This window comes from Charadrius vociferus, unplaced genomic scaffold (genome assembly GCF_000708025.1).
Source record: "Charadrius vociferus isolate BGI_N301 unplaced genomic scaffold, ASM70802v2 scaffold82, whole genome shotgun sequence".
Taxonomy (NCBI): domain Eukaryota; kingdom Metazoa; phylum Chordata; class Aves; order Charadriiformes; family Charadriidae; genus Charadrius; species Charadrius vociferus.
The window spans coordinates 1720494-1737401 of record NW_009647401.1 but is presented as its reverse complement, the minus strand read 5'-3'; the positions used below and the strand labels follow the sequence as shown (position 1 = coordinate 1737401).

The 16908-nt window shown below is 39.2% G+C and overlaps 1 protein-coding gene across 1 annotated transcript in view; it reads left to right on the top strand.

Annotated features, from left to right (window-relative positions):
• Window positions 1-16908, top strand: part of PTPRK (protein tyrosine phosphatase, receptor type, K) — a 309673-nt gene that overhangs the window by 236130 nt on the left and 56635 nt on the right. Inside the window, exons 7-10 of the mRNA XM_009880190.1 lie at window positions 5-73; window positions 10460-10569; window positions 12532-12733; window positions 15667-15772. Of these exons, the coding sequence (XP_009878492.1) occupies window positions 5-73; window positions 10460-10569; window positions 12532-12733; window positions 15667-15772 (487 nt within the window). The remainder of the gene's footprint in view (window positions 1-4; window positions 74-10459; window positions 10570-12531; window positions 12734-15666; window positions 15773-16908) is intronic.

The window sequence follows — 16908 nt, the reverse complement described above, 5'->3', positions numbered from 1 at the left end:
CTCAAAATGATCTTAACCAACCCAGAAGGGAGGAAGGAGAGCGAGGAGACCATTATCCAGACAGATGAAGACGGTATGTGTAAATGCTGTTACAGAAATTACATCCAAGGCCAGTCTAGACAGGTGGAAGGAGATGACTTTCTGTGTTACAATGTGTCCTGAAGGATGGAAGTTCTCTTCTATTAATGTATTAATTAGCCCTAAAACAGTAGCTGTAAAAGTATTATAGCTGTCACCCTGCATATATAGCCCAAACTGTCCATGTAGCGCAAGTCAAGCTCAATCTCTCTCATGAGAGAAAAAGGAGGGTGGCTTCCCAGTCATTCCAAAAATGTGCTAACGCAGGTGACAAGAAACACATGGTGGTGTTAGGTGAAGGCTTCTTCACAGTATTAGATGTAGTATTTGAAAATTCTAATAAATCTGTAAATTTATATTGAAGTTTTGAGTTCAGTGCTTAAAGACTCTATTCAAGATTTAAAACCTCTTCAGTAAATGTACGTGAGCAATAATTTATTTTGCAGGTTACAGTATATAGTATCTGTTAACTGTTGGAAAGTCACCCATCAGATTAAAGTATTATTTTGACAACTTGGAAGTTGGACTCGATGATCATTATGGGTCCCTTCCAACTCGAGATATTCTGTGATTCCTTTTTAAAATGCTCTCCATGAAGTTTCATTGACAAGACAGTTGAACTTACCTTAGTTTGGAAGAAATAAAAAATAGATGTAGATGTTAATGGTGACATTAAGTTGTTAGGCTATGAATCTCGGTATGAAAGAGATTAAAATAAAAATAGATTTTTTTTTCCCTAATAATATTTAAAGTGTGCTAGTAAAGAGCAATTTTAGTTTCCTTTTCTTATATTTAGATTTCATTAAAATATTGACAACAACAAAATGAGAATAAATACTGCCATCGGTAACAAAAAAGAATACTTGGACTAATGTAAAGGTGTAGATACATAAGAAGATAAAATTCAAAAAGGTAGTGTGTTTACCTGTGGAGGAGAGAGTGTAGTTTTATATATGGATAGCAATCAAGGTTAGAATGTGGCAGCAACTTTTTGCCATGTATTTTCAATTTTACAAGAAATAGAAGAGGAATATGTTTACTGTTGCAATAAACAAGAGAGAGCAGCTTATTAAATAGGTGGAATATGAGGAGCTGTGGAGAGCTATGAAGACATAGGTGCATCACAGATTCATTGACAAGTACTGAATTAAAATACTTCATGCAATTCAAATTTTAGCAGTTAATTAATTAATTATAAATATAATCCATTATGATTTATTTCTGTATCATTATAGATATTTGTGGTTGCTAATTTCCTTGAGGTTAAAAAAAAAAAAAAAAAAGTAGTAGTAATGTTATGTCCAAGGAAAATGGATTTCTTTTAACTGAGTTTTCAAGAAAAGGTTATGATTCCTGATAGCCTTTACCTGGTTACATGTGCGGAGATGGTGGCTGGTCGCTATAGCGGTGCTTGTCAAGAGCAGTGTCAAGTGCGTATATGTTGTCTTCTGGTTTTGTTGTGAATTATTCTTGGAAAATGATGCACATAAGGCAGGTTTTAGTCTCAAGGTAGCACAGCAGTGTGCTATCAGTGAACTTGTTTAGACTCAGCTTTGGTGTCAGAGGTACCATAGTGTAGAATAAGCCTCACCCAGTGAACAAAAGTTGCTAGGGTAAACTATTTCAAGCAGATGTTGTTTTCAAGGAGGGATTAATACATTTTAAAAGGTACCTATATTTAGACGCACTGGTGGTAACAATGCTTGTGACCTGAAAATTGCCTCTTGTGGGGTCTACTCAGTGATACTATTGCAAATGAAATTTTTAATTGTGCATTACTGATTGACTTGGAAGTCTATGTCCATTTTGTCATATATTTCAAAATACAGAGCGTGCAAGCCGTGTGCCATACAGAGGGCTTTCAGCCATCTCGGAGGATCAAAGGTGTGTTCACACCTACATCTCTCCTTGAGCTCTCATAGCAATAGTAACTGAGTTCTGTAGTTGTCAGCCTATGTGTGGTCTGCTAATTTAGTCCCATGTCCAAGTGATCAAATACCTGCCTAAAATTGTTCTAAAACACAGTTTGCAGCCTAAAGCAGGACTCAGACTAAGAAGATGAGAGCTACAAGAAGACACATGAGTCTGTGCCCCAGATATTTCACATTTGGTCAGAAGTAGCCTCATTGTCATGACGATTTTTCTGCAGGGTTTGTCAAATGAGCATGATGTTAATTATGTAGTGGGGACATTATCAGTAATTGAATTATGAGAAGGAAAATAGAGGGATCACAGTATTTTCCTACATTTTTGCAAATACCATTAATTATAAATAGCCACTGATTACATGATTATCTGAAACTGCACTTACATTGTGTACTTTTCGTAAATAGAAACTTTGAAAACTCCTGATGACAACAACAGATAATTAACTTTTTGTTAGCTTTTCTGTAGTGCAGCATTCTTGCCAATGCCATTCTTTCTTCCAGGGATCTGCCAATCAAGTAAAAACTTAGTAGACTGTTGGAGTTAAAGGTGTCTGCCCCACATTTTCTTGTCTGCCTTCATCTTGGCCATTTTGCTCGCGTCTTCTGTTGCTTTGTCCATCTTGCCCATGCTTCCAGCTCTCTGACCCTTTTTTCTCTTTTATTTGTTGTTGTTTTGTTTTAATCTCTCCCTTCACCTCTCTGCTTCTATCATTTCAACTCCTCCCTTCTGCTAGGATTCCCTAAATGTAGAGGATCTCTGACTTCTGCTGGGCTCTGGTGTGAGACTGAGGATCTCTGATTGTCTTTCACAAAGGTTCACGTTTATATAAGGCTGTTTAGCTTTGCCAGACCTCCCAGAACGGTGAGTGATAACTGAGCAGGGTATGGTACCAGGAGCAGAATTAACTCAGGAAACAATTTGTAGAAGAACAGGGTAAGACTCTGAAGCTGTGCTTCAAACCTTTGGAGCTGTGACTCACAAATGAAGTGGGTTTAAATAACTGGTAATTCAGTGTCTGCAAGAAAGCAAAGCCAGGAATATCACTCTGACCTCCTTTCTGACCAGAGCTAAATCTGAATACTTGTTGATTTTAGGTATTTTTATTTAACTTGGACAGATGGAGTTAATCTGCAAAGTATATATATAGTAATTTGCCAATAGCTGTATTTATTCTGTGTAAAAATTAAGCCCTTGAGCAGTACACTGTTAAACAAGTTCTGCAAAAAAGTTGAAAACAAGGAAACGCGTCAGTGTTTTCTGGGTGAAATACCATCTTGCACTTTGGGAAAAGACCCCGCCGTCACTAAGATTTGGGAGAAAGCTCTTCTGTGTAGTTGGGCACTCAGCATTTTCTGTGCCGTGACAGGGACTCACTGCTTCACCTGGCGTGTACAGGAGATGGACAGTGTTTGAAGGATTCGATAAAGGCAAAAGAGGAAGGCTCGCACAATCTGGGGACGCATACATGATGGGCAGAGATGATGTTTGGCATTTCAAAGTACACAGGCCAGCAGTGAATTTATCGGTTAGCGAGAATCAGCAGCATGCACACGTTCTCAGAGCTGCCTCTTCACAAGGGCGCTGCGAATTCGGAGGGACCCTTTGAAGAGCAGCGGATGGTGAATGGGATTAAGGCAGATAAACGCTTCCTTAATTTTTAATTGGAAACAGATGCAAAAGGCAGTGGATTAACAGGAATAGTGACATTAGCTCTGAGAGAGCAGCTATGGACAAAGCAAATTGTGAAGCTCAAAGTGTTTGATGGTGATTTTATAACTAGTGAGGGAGTGTGTCAGCTAACAGCAGGCAAACATCTAATTGAAAAAGATCACTTGGAAGAGGGTAAGTACCCATTTTGGGGCTTAAAGTGTACCAAAGCTTTGGTCTGAGCCAAAGGACGCATTCATTGGACACAAACGAGGCCCTCTGATCTTTCAGAGAGTATGGCTCGTTCAGCTCCATGCAGAGATATCTAGAGGGTTAAGACACCAACTGTCCAACCATTACTCATACTCCTGGGAAAACTCCAGCAGGCTCACCACTCTGAGAAAAAGCAGAGAAAGGGAGAGATGTTGTAATAAGAGGATAAAAAAAATTTAAAAGTTAGTTTAGTGTACTTTCTAAATGTGTGAAGAATAAATACCTTCCACTAACTTTGAGAGAGGATTTTATGGAAATAGTTGACATGTAGTATTTTTCTGTGTTTTATAGTAGGGCTGTAAGTTGCCTTTACAAAAAAAAAAAAAAAAAAAAAGAATTTTTTTTTTCCTCCATTCACTATTTAATATGAGAGGCACTTTTCCTTTGTGCTTTTTCAAGTTGTTCTGGCACCCCAGGAAAATATTGGTGGGAAAATAGAGGAGACAAGGCTTCAAGGAGCTTTAGAAAAACATAGATGTAAAGTTCTACTAGTAGCATTGCAAAAGTAACAAAAATAGCCCACCTGGAAGAAAAGTTAATGCAGCGAGATGAGCAGGTAGTATATCTGATGCTGCAAAGGAGGGCTGCAAGATTGCTTGAAATGATAAACTGTCTCGAAAAATGCGTAACTTACCTAGCCAAGTGACACATGCATGGATGTCAAGTGAACCCAGTATGCTCATCCTATTGGGAAAAAATTGGCAAATGATTGCAGTTAATAAAGAGAAACTCATGACTAAGAGATAGAAGTTTAAATGTGAAGTTGCCCGTGAATGCCGCTGCTAAAGGCATTGACTTCAGTCCCTGACCAAAAACGGAGACTAGTGACATATGTGTCGTGAGCAGTGGCAAAATTTAGTGTCAATATAGTCAAATAAGGGAGGCAGTTTTATGTCTTTAGCAGCAGTGAACTGAAACTGATTATAACTGACCTACTGCCATTAGTAAAAAGAGCCTGGGAAAACCTATTTGTCCTTCAGCTCATGAAAATAACACCAATATTTATTTTTTTCAGATGGTAGGTAAGATTTGCTATCGGCATTTCAGCAAGAGAGAGCAAAAGTGGTTGCAGAAAGACATGGGAGCACTTTTTATTACAGGCATCAGAAAAGTTGATTTGTGAGAAAGTAAGAAAAATATTGAAATTATTAGCAGAGATTTATTTCAAGCTTACACTGAACAAATGACAAATGAAGTAAGCTGTTTTAAGGTATTGTAGAAACTAGAAATACAGGCTAAGTTTTTTATTAATAGCTCAGGAAAAATTGGCCCTGAAACACAGAATTATTTACCCTGGCTAAAACAACTTCCTACTTTCATTTCCTTTAAATAGCTATACTGGAAGCTTTATAGCTGAAAAAGTGGTAATTCATATGAAATTCTTTGTTGAAGCGCTGTGTTTCACATAATGATGCCCGCAAATAGGCCAGAATTAGCGGCTATTTCAGCAGCTGGCAGTGGAATGAGGGCTTACACCTGGGCCTGCGAGTTCCCGCTATTCCCAAGCCATGCGCTAGCTGAAAGCATTCTCTAAATAGTGATTTGCATATTTTTAGAAAGATGCAAGATCCGTGAGTATGTGAGGTTATTTCACCCTGACGTGGAGAAACATTTCCGAATCCCAGAAATGAGGAGTACTGAAGTCAACACTTGGTGTAAAAAAGCTTTAAGCAAAATACTGCGTTAGGTGCCTGAACCCCCATATTCAGCAGATCCAGAAGTCGTGGATTTAACCCCATGTGATATTTTTGCCAATATCTACAGTGATTGCCGCCACCGCTGAGAGTGTCAGCTTGCTTAGTAGCTTGCTTTTGTGTTTGTTAAGTAATAGTAATTTTATATGGGCTGGAAGGTATGGGGACCATCACAGGCACGAGCGGGTCAGTGGCCGTGCAGTCCCCCAGTGTCCCCGGGTGGGTGGCGCAGACCTGTGCTGGGCTGTGGGCTTTCTCCCCGGGGAACGCAGCCCAGTGCCCCCACTGCTGCCCATCACCCAGGGAGGACAGCATCCCTGCCACCTCCCCGGGTGCCCACGCCAGCCCTGCTCCTCCAGCAGGACAGATCATTAACCCCAAAAGCGTGTGCACCGAAGGAGGCTATTAATATGCAATCAGTTTTCTTCTCAATAGCATTTTGTTCTTTGCTACAAATGGTGCAACTTGAAGAAGTCATTTTTGTCACCACCTTTGGTGTAAATACTGTTACGGTAAAGACTAGTAATAGCAATTCTGGTATTTTTTTTTTTTCTTTTTAGTATATAAATTTTGCTTCTATTTAAGCCTTAGTCTTGAGTTGTAACAAAGCATAAAGTTAAAATGGTAAATCCCTCAGAAAAGGCCAATGGAAAGGTGGGCCATTTTAATTGTTTGTGACTTTAAACAGTAGGAGAGATTTGACTGTCACCATCTCCTGAAAATGAGCATCTACCTTCAGAGAAAGGCTGTAAGTTTGCCGCTGATACACTTTACTTTTTGAGTGCCACAAAGGAATTCTTCCCAGTATAACTGTGCATATGTCTGCACGTAGCCTTTACCATATAGCATAATAATACTCTGCACGGCTTTCACGGAGTATAATAATAATAAAAATACTCTGTTTACGTGCACTTTCATTATTTTGTAGCAGGAAAACTGAAGCAATATAAATTCATTTTTATAGTGGTTGGTGTCAGTTAATACATTGTTCTTCCAGAAGTAATGTATTGTAATATAAATTTCCTGTTAAGTTAGTGTAGAACAAGGTTTAGGTGACACTATTTGTGAATAACAATTTATTTGTGACTGTGACATAATTTAATGCAAATATATTGCTCTAAAATGAATTGGTCTGATGTCAGATTGATGGTTTGTGCTTTTATTATGCATAGTATTTATAAAAGTCCACCATCCCACGTGTATATAGAAGAAAAGATTATCAGCTATTCACTATACGAATATATAGCTTCATTAAAAGGGCTCTGGAGATGCATGTAAATTGTGAAAGAAGAGCTTGTGATGTTTCCACTATAAAACCTTGCTGAAATTCCCTTTGAACTTGTTTTATGTTACTTATATACATGTGCATTTTATGTTTGTATACTTTTTATAGGAAAAATGTTACTTTTTTTTGGCTTAAATTCGAAATCTCTTCTGAAACCCAGACGTCTAAATCCACCTAAATGATGTCTTTTCTTCAGAGAAGTGTAAATCTTGACTTGTTGGAAGTTTAGAATAGAATAATGCACGTGAAAGAAAGTGTGTTTACTGCTGTTGTCCCTGAGAGATGGTGGAGTCACACTTCACAAGGTCAGCAGATGGAAAGAAAATCAATGGGAGCAGAATCTTTTTAAAGAGAGGGCACAGAGGCCAAAAGGTCCGAGTCCAACTCCTCTAGCAGCTACTTACACTATTTGAATTATTCAGATACCTGGCTATCGACAGGGAATCTTAAGTAACGTACTTCACCTTAATATACACTTGTAATAGTCCTGAATGGTTTAATTTAGTACAGACTGTCCATAAGTCCAAGGGGAAGAAGGAGAGCTGTCGTAAGAAGAAGAATGGGAGTTGAGAAGGCAGCAAAGAGGCACTGTGGTGGGCAACGGAGCTTCTGGAGGTGCACTCACAGGTCTAAAGGAAACCTTTTGGGCTGTTTGTGAGGAGGTTTCCAAAAACTAATGTCAACACAAGGATGATGGTTACCTGACTGTTTTTCACCCGAGTCCTTGCTAAATATCGTATAAAAGGGAAGGCTCTTAGCACTGCTTCGGAAAGGTGAAGTTTAAGGTTTGTCTTAAGCCCTTCTAGTTTTGCTGGGAGTCATAGGGAATAGGCAGCAATGTCTGCCCACAAGGAGAGAGGCAGTTTGAGTCATCAAAGTAGTGTTACCAACAGGTTACCTTGCTGTTGTTCTTCTGTTGGTTTTTTTTGTTTGTTTCATGTGTTTTTTTTATTAATGTCAGCCTTTTTTAAATTTCTGTTTGTAACTAATACTGACCTGAGAATAAAGACATAAAAACACAAATGAGGGCGTTTAGGCATCATTTTCACTAACCTGACTGATAAATCTATGGGCCTGCTCACAGATACTCTGTTCTTTAAGCAAATTCGTTTGCTCCTGCTTTTCTGTTTCCTAGCTTCCCTCTGCCCCTTCGGTAAAGCTGTGCACTTAAAAGACTTTTTACTGTGGTTGAACTGAAAAATGGAAGGGAAAAAATAACTTCAGCCCCATCAAAACGTCTCTTTCAAACTAAAAATAATTTATATCCCTTTTTCTAGGCATTTGAACTTTTATTTGTTTCTTTGTTTTAATTCCAGTTGAGCTTTCAAATAATTTAAGCTGATCCCAAGCTGCGTTTTTGGTGAATTTGTGGGGGTGGGTGAGATTTGTGGGAATTACTGTTCTCTTTTTCTAAACACTTGCTCCCTTTTACTTTCTGGCCTTATTTTTCCTGGGATTCCCAGCAAGCTGCTCATTGCTCTGCTACCTTGTGCCCTTCCCATGCCAGTGGGAAGAGAAGCATGAAACTAACTGGGATCCTGTAGTTCCAGTCAGTTTAACATCGCTGCCACTGCCACAAGCGACAAATTTTATATTGCAGGAGAAGAAAACACAGTCATGCGATGTGATGAGCCTAGAGGCTTCTCCCACTTGGGTGTTTAAAGAGAAAATGTAGGAGCCTTTATGCAACCCTCAAACATATAGCCCTGCACCCAGTTTCAATTGAATATGAGATATGTTCTTTGAAAGCACCACACAAAAAGTATTTTGCAGGTTTTTGAGCAATAGTGTCTGTTTTCTTTCTACCTTGTGTGCTTTAACGTGCTTTATTGTCAAATGTCATATTCTGCGACCATGACTCGGTGCATTCCTGTGTTCTCTCCCAAACACAGATTTACATGCGTGTATGCGCATGCACACACACACGTGCAGGCATCTTCCAGGGAAAATGTTGTGTTCATCAGGGTAAATTCATACCTCACTTGGGATGCAGAGAAGAAAAACAGTAGAGCATTCCCATGAAAAGCAAAGTGTCCTACAGGGAGTCTCTCAATGCCACGAACAGCCCACAGGGGCTGTCATGGTGTGTCAGCCTTCACCCACTGCCCAGTCTGTACTGGGACACTGAAGCAAAGCAGCAGCATATGATTTTAGTTAACTTCTCCTAAGTCTTTGTTTGACAGATGGGTGAACAGTTTCTATGAAGCTCTCAACTGTTTACTTGTGGACTTTTTTGACTCTATTAATTTATTATTACTATAATGTGCCAAATTATGTTGTTTGTACCAAGGGTCAGATCATCATTTATAGCATCCACGTAGACTGAAACAAATCCCACTATTGGGACAGACCACTAACTCCTTGGTGCTGGTAGCACAGTGCCTGGCGCTTCCTTTGATCCAGCAGGTTTTAATTTATTTTTGCTCTTTGTAAAACTTCAGTCTGCTTTGATAATTAATATGTGAGAAATGTCATGTATGCTGCTCACTGAAAGTTGCATTGAAGAAAACAGTCTGATTAAGACGGGGAGAGAAATAGATGTCAATATATTAAATAGAAGTAACATTTTAGCTTGAAAGACTGCAGCTTTGGGCAACTTTGGCTTTTTGAGAGGGGAAGGCGTTTCTTTGGGTTCAGGGTTTCTTCAGGCACTCTCTTATCCCCTTCATTCAGCATGTATGTGTTCAAATCTAGGTGAGCTGCTGTGGTTAAAAAGGAACCGTATGTGTAGGCAAAAATATCTTGTAAGCTGAAATGGGAGATAACTCGGCGCTCCTGCCTGGTGTTGATGGGATTACCAGGTACTGTGAATCACTCGGGCAAAGAGGCCTGAGGTGACACTTCAGACTTGTTATTACACCAGGGATATTGGTTCCGTTTAAAATAAGAAAGTAGGGTCATCTTAGTGTGGTTCAGTTCAAAGCTTTCAAAATGTCCCTTATTGGAAAGATTTGAAGTGAGCAGTTTTGATCCTTCTGCAGCACGAGCACGTCAGTGGCTGAAAGAAGTGGCAGCTGAGCTGGTGTGTTTGCCCCGTGCCCAGCCCCCTCTTTAAACAGGGCTTTCTTTTAAAACAATAAATCATAAGAAAGGGTGACTGAAAACTATTTTGTAAGCATTTCCCTCGTTTGGAAGATGCTGTATAACAGAGGCTCTTCCTTTGCCTTTGATTTTTCTTTTTAAAAGGATTTTAAATCCATGTAGTCCTTGTCCTAAGATATGCTTATTACAGAGTTCAGTGATGTTCCCTGAAGTCGTAATCTAGCTCGAACTGTTTCCCCTGGCTATACTACGAGACAATTTGACTTTGCATGAAGTTTTGAAAACCGTATGTGGGGATAACGTTTCAACTTCATGCTCTCTCTGCACTGCGAATAACAAAATACACTTTGAAGTGCTTTTTCATACTCTCTACTGCTGCCTTTTGCATGCAAATGAATATTAATAAAAATAGACCCGCACTCACTTTTCATTTTAATAGGACGTTCTGTCATCTCTTTAATTTTTATGTCTCTTGGATTTCCTATTTTTAAAAGTTTTGTTTTGTTTGCAGTGCCAGGCCCTATACCTGCCAAGTCAGTGAAAGGAACTCCTTTTGAAGATAAGATCTTCCTCAACTGGAAGGAACCTGTGGATCCAAATGGCATCATTACTCAGTATGAGGTAATCATTAAACAGCTAACAAGCACAGGACAGGGCTAGGAATGTGCGGTAGGAGGAGTGGCTGACAGTGGGTGTTTATGCTCTGTAGACAGCTATTCAATTATATGCTTTCATTTACAGAATACTGGATTTTGTGTACAGATTAGATATTCATAGATAGTAATTATAGTGCATGTGTTCTTGGCTGGCCAGCCCTGTCAAGTGGCTTTGGCATGTGAGTATAACAATATTACAATCGATGTGGGAGGTGCTAGTTTTAAAAATCTTGTGTCATTACCGTAAAACCATCCAAAGACATGAGAGCCATGATCTGTGAAATCTTCTTTGTTGGAAGAGAAAGTTACATGAAAAGTAGATGGTTATTAAATTTGGAACAATATTTTTTAGCTTTGTCAGAGCTTTTCGAGGAAACTTCCATATATATTGTATTTAAAGTGTATTTAATATATGAGCATTTTGGGGACCTCCACAGGAGGCTGGCAGGAAACACGAGCTGATTTCAGGAATGAGCACCACCTTTCAGCACTCCTGTTATAAAGGAACAGAGAATATACTTTTGTGTACTAGTGAATTATAGGAGGCAAACAAACCAGCTAACCAAAAAAAAAACCCTTAAAAAAACATCAGCAAGTTTGCAGATGACACTAAGGTGAGTGGTGCAGTTGGCACGCCTGAGGGAGTATGCCATCCAGAGGCACCCAGACACGCTCAAGAAGTGGGCCCGTGTAAACCTCATGAGGTTCAACAATGCAAAGTGCAGGCCCCACTGGGGTTGGGGCAACCCCTGGTATCAATAGAGACTGGGGGATGAAGGGATTGAGAGTAGCCCCAAGGAGAAGGACTTGCGGGTACTGGTGGATGAAAGCTGGACGTGAGCTGACAATGTGCCCTCATAGCCCAGAAAGCCAACCGTATCCTGGGCTGCATCAAAAGAAGTATGGTCAGTAGGTTGAGGGAAGTCATTCTCCCCCTCTGCTCTGGTGAGACCCCACCTGGAGTACTGCGTCCAGCTCTGGACACCTCAGCACAGGAAAGACATGGACCTGTTGGAATGAGTCCAGAGGAGGGCCAGAAAAATAATCAGAGGGCTGAAGTACCTCTCCTATGAGGAGAGGCTGAGAGCGTTGGGGTTGTTCAGCCTGAAGAAGAGAAGGCACGGGGGAGACCTTCTTGCAGCCTTCCAGTACTTAGAAGGGGACCTACAGGAAAGATGGGGACAAACTTTTTAGCAGGGCCTATTGTGATAGGACAAAGGGTAATGGCTTTAAACTAAAAGAGTGTAGATTTAGACTGGGTATAAGGAAGAAATTTTTTATGAAGAGGGTGGTGAAACACTGGAACAGGTTGCCCAGAGAGGTGGTAGGTGCGCTTTCCCTGGAAACATTCAAGGTCAGGTTGGACTGGGCTCTGAGCAACCTGATCTAGTTGAAGACGTGCCTGCTCATTGCAGGGCGGGTTGGAATAGAGACCTTTAAAGGTCCCTCCAACCCAAACTATTTTATGATTCTATTCTATCCACCATACGAGCTGCTATGAAGAAAATTAATTCTATTGCAGTCAAAACCAGTACATTAAGATATCATTGCTTGGTTTAAATATATTAGCTTGGTTTGAACAGCATTTAAATATGATTATTAGAAGAGGAGAGGGAAAGGTATTACAGGAAGTGTAAAACAGAGGGTTTTGGTGGAGATGGGGAGGACAGTGGGGGTGTCCTAACTTAAGTGTAATAGTGACATTTTCCATACATGAATTAAAATCACAGAGAGAGATAAAGGGCACCTGCATAGCCTTTCAAGTGAAGCAGACTCTACAATAATACACATCAAGTCCTCATGGTATCCCCAAGATAGCTGGGTAGCTATATGAGCATGTGTCTCTTGTTTCCTTTCCAGCCAAGCTAACCTAATGCCCTTGTGCCAAAAACTGTGACAATTGTTACAAAAATAATTGTTTTCACAGGTCAGCTATAGCAGTATACGGTCATTCGATCCTGCAGTTCCAGTCGCGGGACCTCCGCAAACCGTGTCAAAGCTGTGGAACAGCACGCACCACGTCTTCTCACACTTGCATCCTGGTACTACTTACCAGTTCTTTTTACGTGCAAGTACTGTCAAAGGGTTTGGACCAGCAACCACAATCAATGTAACAACCAACATCTCAGGTAAAAACAAAACTCCAAAATTTAAAAAAAAAAAAAAAAATTAAAAAGGAAAGTGTGTTTAGGGAAATGTTTTGGGGATTTTTTTTGTCAGACTTGATAAACCATGGAATGGGAAAGAAACCCCCCCCAAAATCCTATCATGTTGTGAAACTATATTACTGAAAATGTTTTTGAGCATATTTGCGAAACAGTAGCGTAAGTTCAGGGATAAATCCTTGCATGAGGTGGAAATTGCACACCTGTAGTTGTTAACTGTTTGATTTTGTGTAATCTTGTACTTTCATCTAAAGATTTTGAAGTGCTGTATAAACCTTAACTAATTAAGCCTTACAGCACTCCATAGGTCACCAAGTACTGTATTTGTTTTGCAGATTAGTAAAGTCAGATGCAGAAAATCAACTGACTTACTCAAGGTGACACCACTTAGCAGCACGCTGCTATAGCAGAATTGGGGCGGTTGGGGCGAAGTGTGAATTTCTTTTGCCAGATTCGTATAGGTCTGCTTCCTTGTGCCTTTATTCACTTACTGCAGTGCACCAAGATTGACACTGTTCATCTTAATAATGCACTGCAAACTCTAGAAGAAAGTAACGTCAAATTGAATGCTTTAGCATTTGTATTTTCTTAAATTTTGGTATTATTCTCAAAAAATAATTAGCTTTTGCAGTTGATAGCAGAAGATAGGTCAATGCTCTATCTAGAGAGACTGTTGATTTTATGACGCGGTGACTTCAGAGGTTGGCAAAGATCAAAGAAGCCAGTCATTTAGAACTGTAAACAGAACAAAGCAGGCTATTTTCCTTGTCTGCCATAGTGAAACTTTTGTTGTCCTGTAAAGAGAAGTTAATAATGTATCGGAACGCACCTACTGTTTCTATGGGAAACTATTCACGTAGTCTCCTCACCCAGTTCCCCAAAACATGCCCATAAATCAAAATGTGAGAAAATTTAAGGCAGAGCTCCTTGAATTATGTAACAAGTGAAGTGCTGTATTTGTTGAATTTAGCTGGAACAATTTGTTGAATTCCGTGCCAGCACATAAGCACTAGCAGTCCTCATACCCCAGCCCATTAAAAAATAAACCAACCAAACTGCAAAAAAAACCAAAACCAAATTACATGTTCTGTTCTGTTTATCTAGCTATTAGGTTGGCTTGAAGTCTAATATTTTACTCAGGTTGTTTTAAGGTCTTTGTGTTTCTTCATAGCAAATTCCAGTTCTTAAATTTTCAGGGATAATGGGGGTGTAGTACTTGCATACTTGTCTTCCCACCTCTTTGTAGCAATAAAAAGAAAAGGTGTAACTATATAATACCTTGCTAGCATGTCTGTTGCCCAGACATTTCAGTATTTTGAGAAATAAGCACATCAACATGTTTGGATTATTTAGAACTACAATGTGTTCAGGCTTCTTCAGATATGCCCTCTTTTTCCACCCACAAATTTGGGGAATTTTGTCCAGAATCCAGTCTACCACACTTTCTAGACACAGTGCGGGTCTATTAGTTGGCAAAACATGGTTAATACTAGGAAAGCTTAAAAGGAGGCAGTGACACCTTTTGTATCTGAATTTCAGCCTGTTTGTGGTTTTTTTTCATCTTGCTTTAGGCTGAACTGTTGTATAGTTTCGCTGTGCATAACTGATACTTTTTACAAAGCAATGCGCATGTTTCAGGAAATGCTAGCTTTATTTTAATGAGGAGTGAAATTTTTCCTTTTAACCAAGCTTACAAGTGGTTGTCGTGATCCTAGTAAACATGGTGTAAATACTAATTTATAAATGAACATTAAATGAACATTATTTCTATAAAATAATATTTCCTGAAATAAGAGCAATTTATATGTTCATCTAGGATCTGGAACTAATGAAGCAAGGCTTTTAATCTTTCAGTGCTCTTCTATCTATTGATGTATTATTGTAAAATTATTATGACTTAAATGATTGAGATCCTGCTACAAAACATCTTTTTTTTGTGAAAGTTCTATTTGAAATACACCGGCATCATTAACAGTTTTATAAAGATACAGCCACATATGAAAAAAAAAAAAAAAAAGAAACAAACCCACACAGATAGTTTTTAAGCTTTTAAAGATCAGAAAATCCTGTTTCTTTTCTTGCACTAGACCTGAAGTCAGTAACAGTATTAGCAGTGAGGGCTGTAACAGGTTGGCGGCAGCAGATTAAAGTTGGATGGTTGAAGTAATCACCAACACCAGCCGTCCAACCCACAACAAATATTGCTGCTATGAAGTCCCGACAGTTCCTGAACTGCTTCTAGTTTTGACTTTGTTTTTGTTTTTTTTCTTAATACCCTGGGCTGAAAACTGCAGTAGTTCAGAAACTGATTAATGAACAGCTTGGCCATCTGTTGTTAGAAGTGGAAGGAGAAATGGGCATGGAAATAGACTCCCCAATCCACCTCTAGTCCACAGATGCATGTCTATCCAAGCCCAATTTTCCTGTGCTCTGGTTGGTGTTTGCATGTTCTCCCATAACGTTTATGAGGAAATGTGAAAGGTTCTTAAATTGTTGGAGGAAGATAAAAAGAGGTGTTAGAGGTTGGGTCTTCGAGATGGTAAATATAGTTGTTTATAAGGCAGAAAGAGCGAGGCGAAAATGGGATTTTGTAGCCTTAGAGTTTCTTGGCAGTCACCTCCTTGCTCTATTTCTGCCCTTCTTGAATAAACTGTTTAACTTGATAGGTATCATATTTTGAAGGGGAGCAGTTAGGGATGGGGTTATCGATTGGTGAAGTCCCATTCATACTCTAGTAAAAGATTGTGCCTGACTGGAAAACCCTTAAAAAAGACTCTCGTAGCTGATGAAGATTGTAGCTTCGTACTGTTTTGTGAACAGCCACAATCTCGTGAAAATTCAAAATTTTTTCACTGATTTGTTTCTTGTTCTTTTCCTTCCCACTCAACGTTAATCAGCTCCCACTTTACCAGACTATGAAGGAGTCGATGCATCTCTCAATGAAACTGCTACTACAATAACTGTGCTCTTGAGACCAGCACAGGCCAAAGGCGCACCTATCAGGTAAAAAAAAAAAAAGAGAGATAAAAAGAAATTTTTAAAAGAATCACAAAGAGATTTTTAAAGTTGATTTTAGGCTGTCTTGCAGCTCATAGAGCTGTTCATTTCCAAGTGATATTCATTTGACATTACTATTGTTTTTCTTAGCTAGACTGAGCTTGCCAATAGATCTGTAATTAAAAAGAAAAAATCTTGGTTGGTTTTTTTTTGTTTTTTCAGAAGATAGTAATGACCTGAATCATCCAGCTGTCTGTCCTGTTTGATTTAGGGTCCCCAGGACCACCTCCTATCCGTTATCATTTCATTTTACTTTGTCACAGTGTCTCTGAAATACGAGGTTGAAAGGTGTTTGTCAGACAGTGGATTTGAAAATAGCACTTCCTCCCCGGTGCTTCAAATCAGCTATTCTATAGCATATATGTATGATTGGAAAATTGGAAGCTCAGAGGAAATGGGAGAATAATAGTGATGAATACAAACTATTTGACCTTTTTCCTGTCAGAGTTCTTCTTACTAGAAATCATGTAGCAAGCTATTAGATTTTATTTGGCATGTCCCATAATCATATTAAAATGTTTCATTTATGCTAACTTTGAGGGGTCTTTCCCTTCTGCTCTCTGTTGAGAGATAATTTAATTCTATTTGCAAAGATTAGCCCACATCCTGCTCCTTACTTCTACTTGTTAGTGCAAAAATTTTGTGATATTATTTGATTCCATTTGTGTTTTACTGATGCGGCCGCATCAGCAATATTCAGGAACAGGATTGACTAATTGGGGGTTAATTAACTACTGAGCATCAGAAGCTTTTCATGCTCTTACCCTTGTGACATTTTAGAGAAATACAGGCTAATGCATTTCATTCTGTGTCACATTAAGTCAGTTACCGTAGCTCAGCTGATGTCGAGTAATGTGCCTGAGCCCTAAAAGTAGAGCAAAATTAACTGTTTCTTAGTCTGTTTCCGTTAAGAGGAATGTATGTTTTACATGGATGTTGTGGGAATGAGTCACGTACCTATAAGCATTTTTATATGCTTATCATATAGTCACCCTTAATGATTGATATGATCGGGTTTTTTATTTATATTCTGTCATAGAAGATAATCCAGATTGATGCCCTTTATAGGAGATACTGATGTG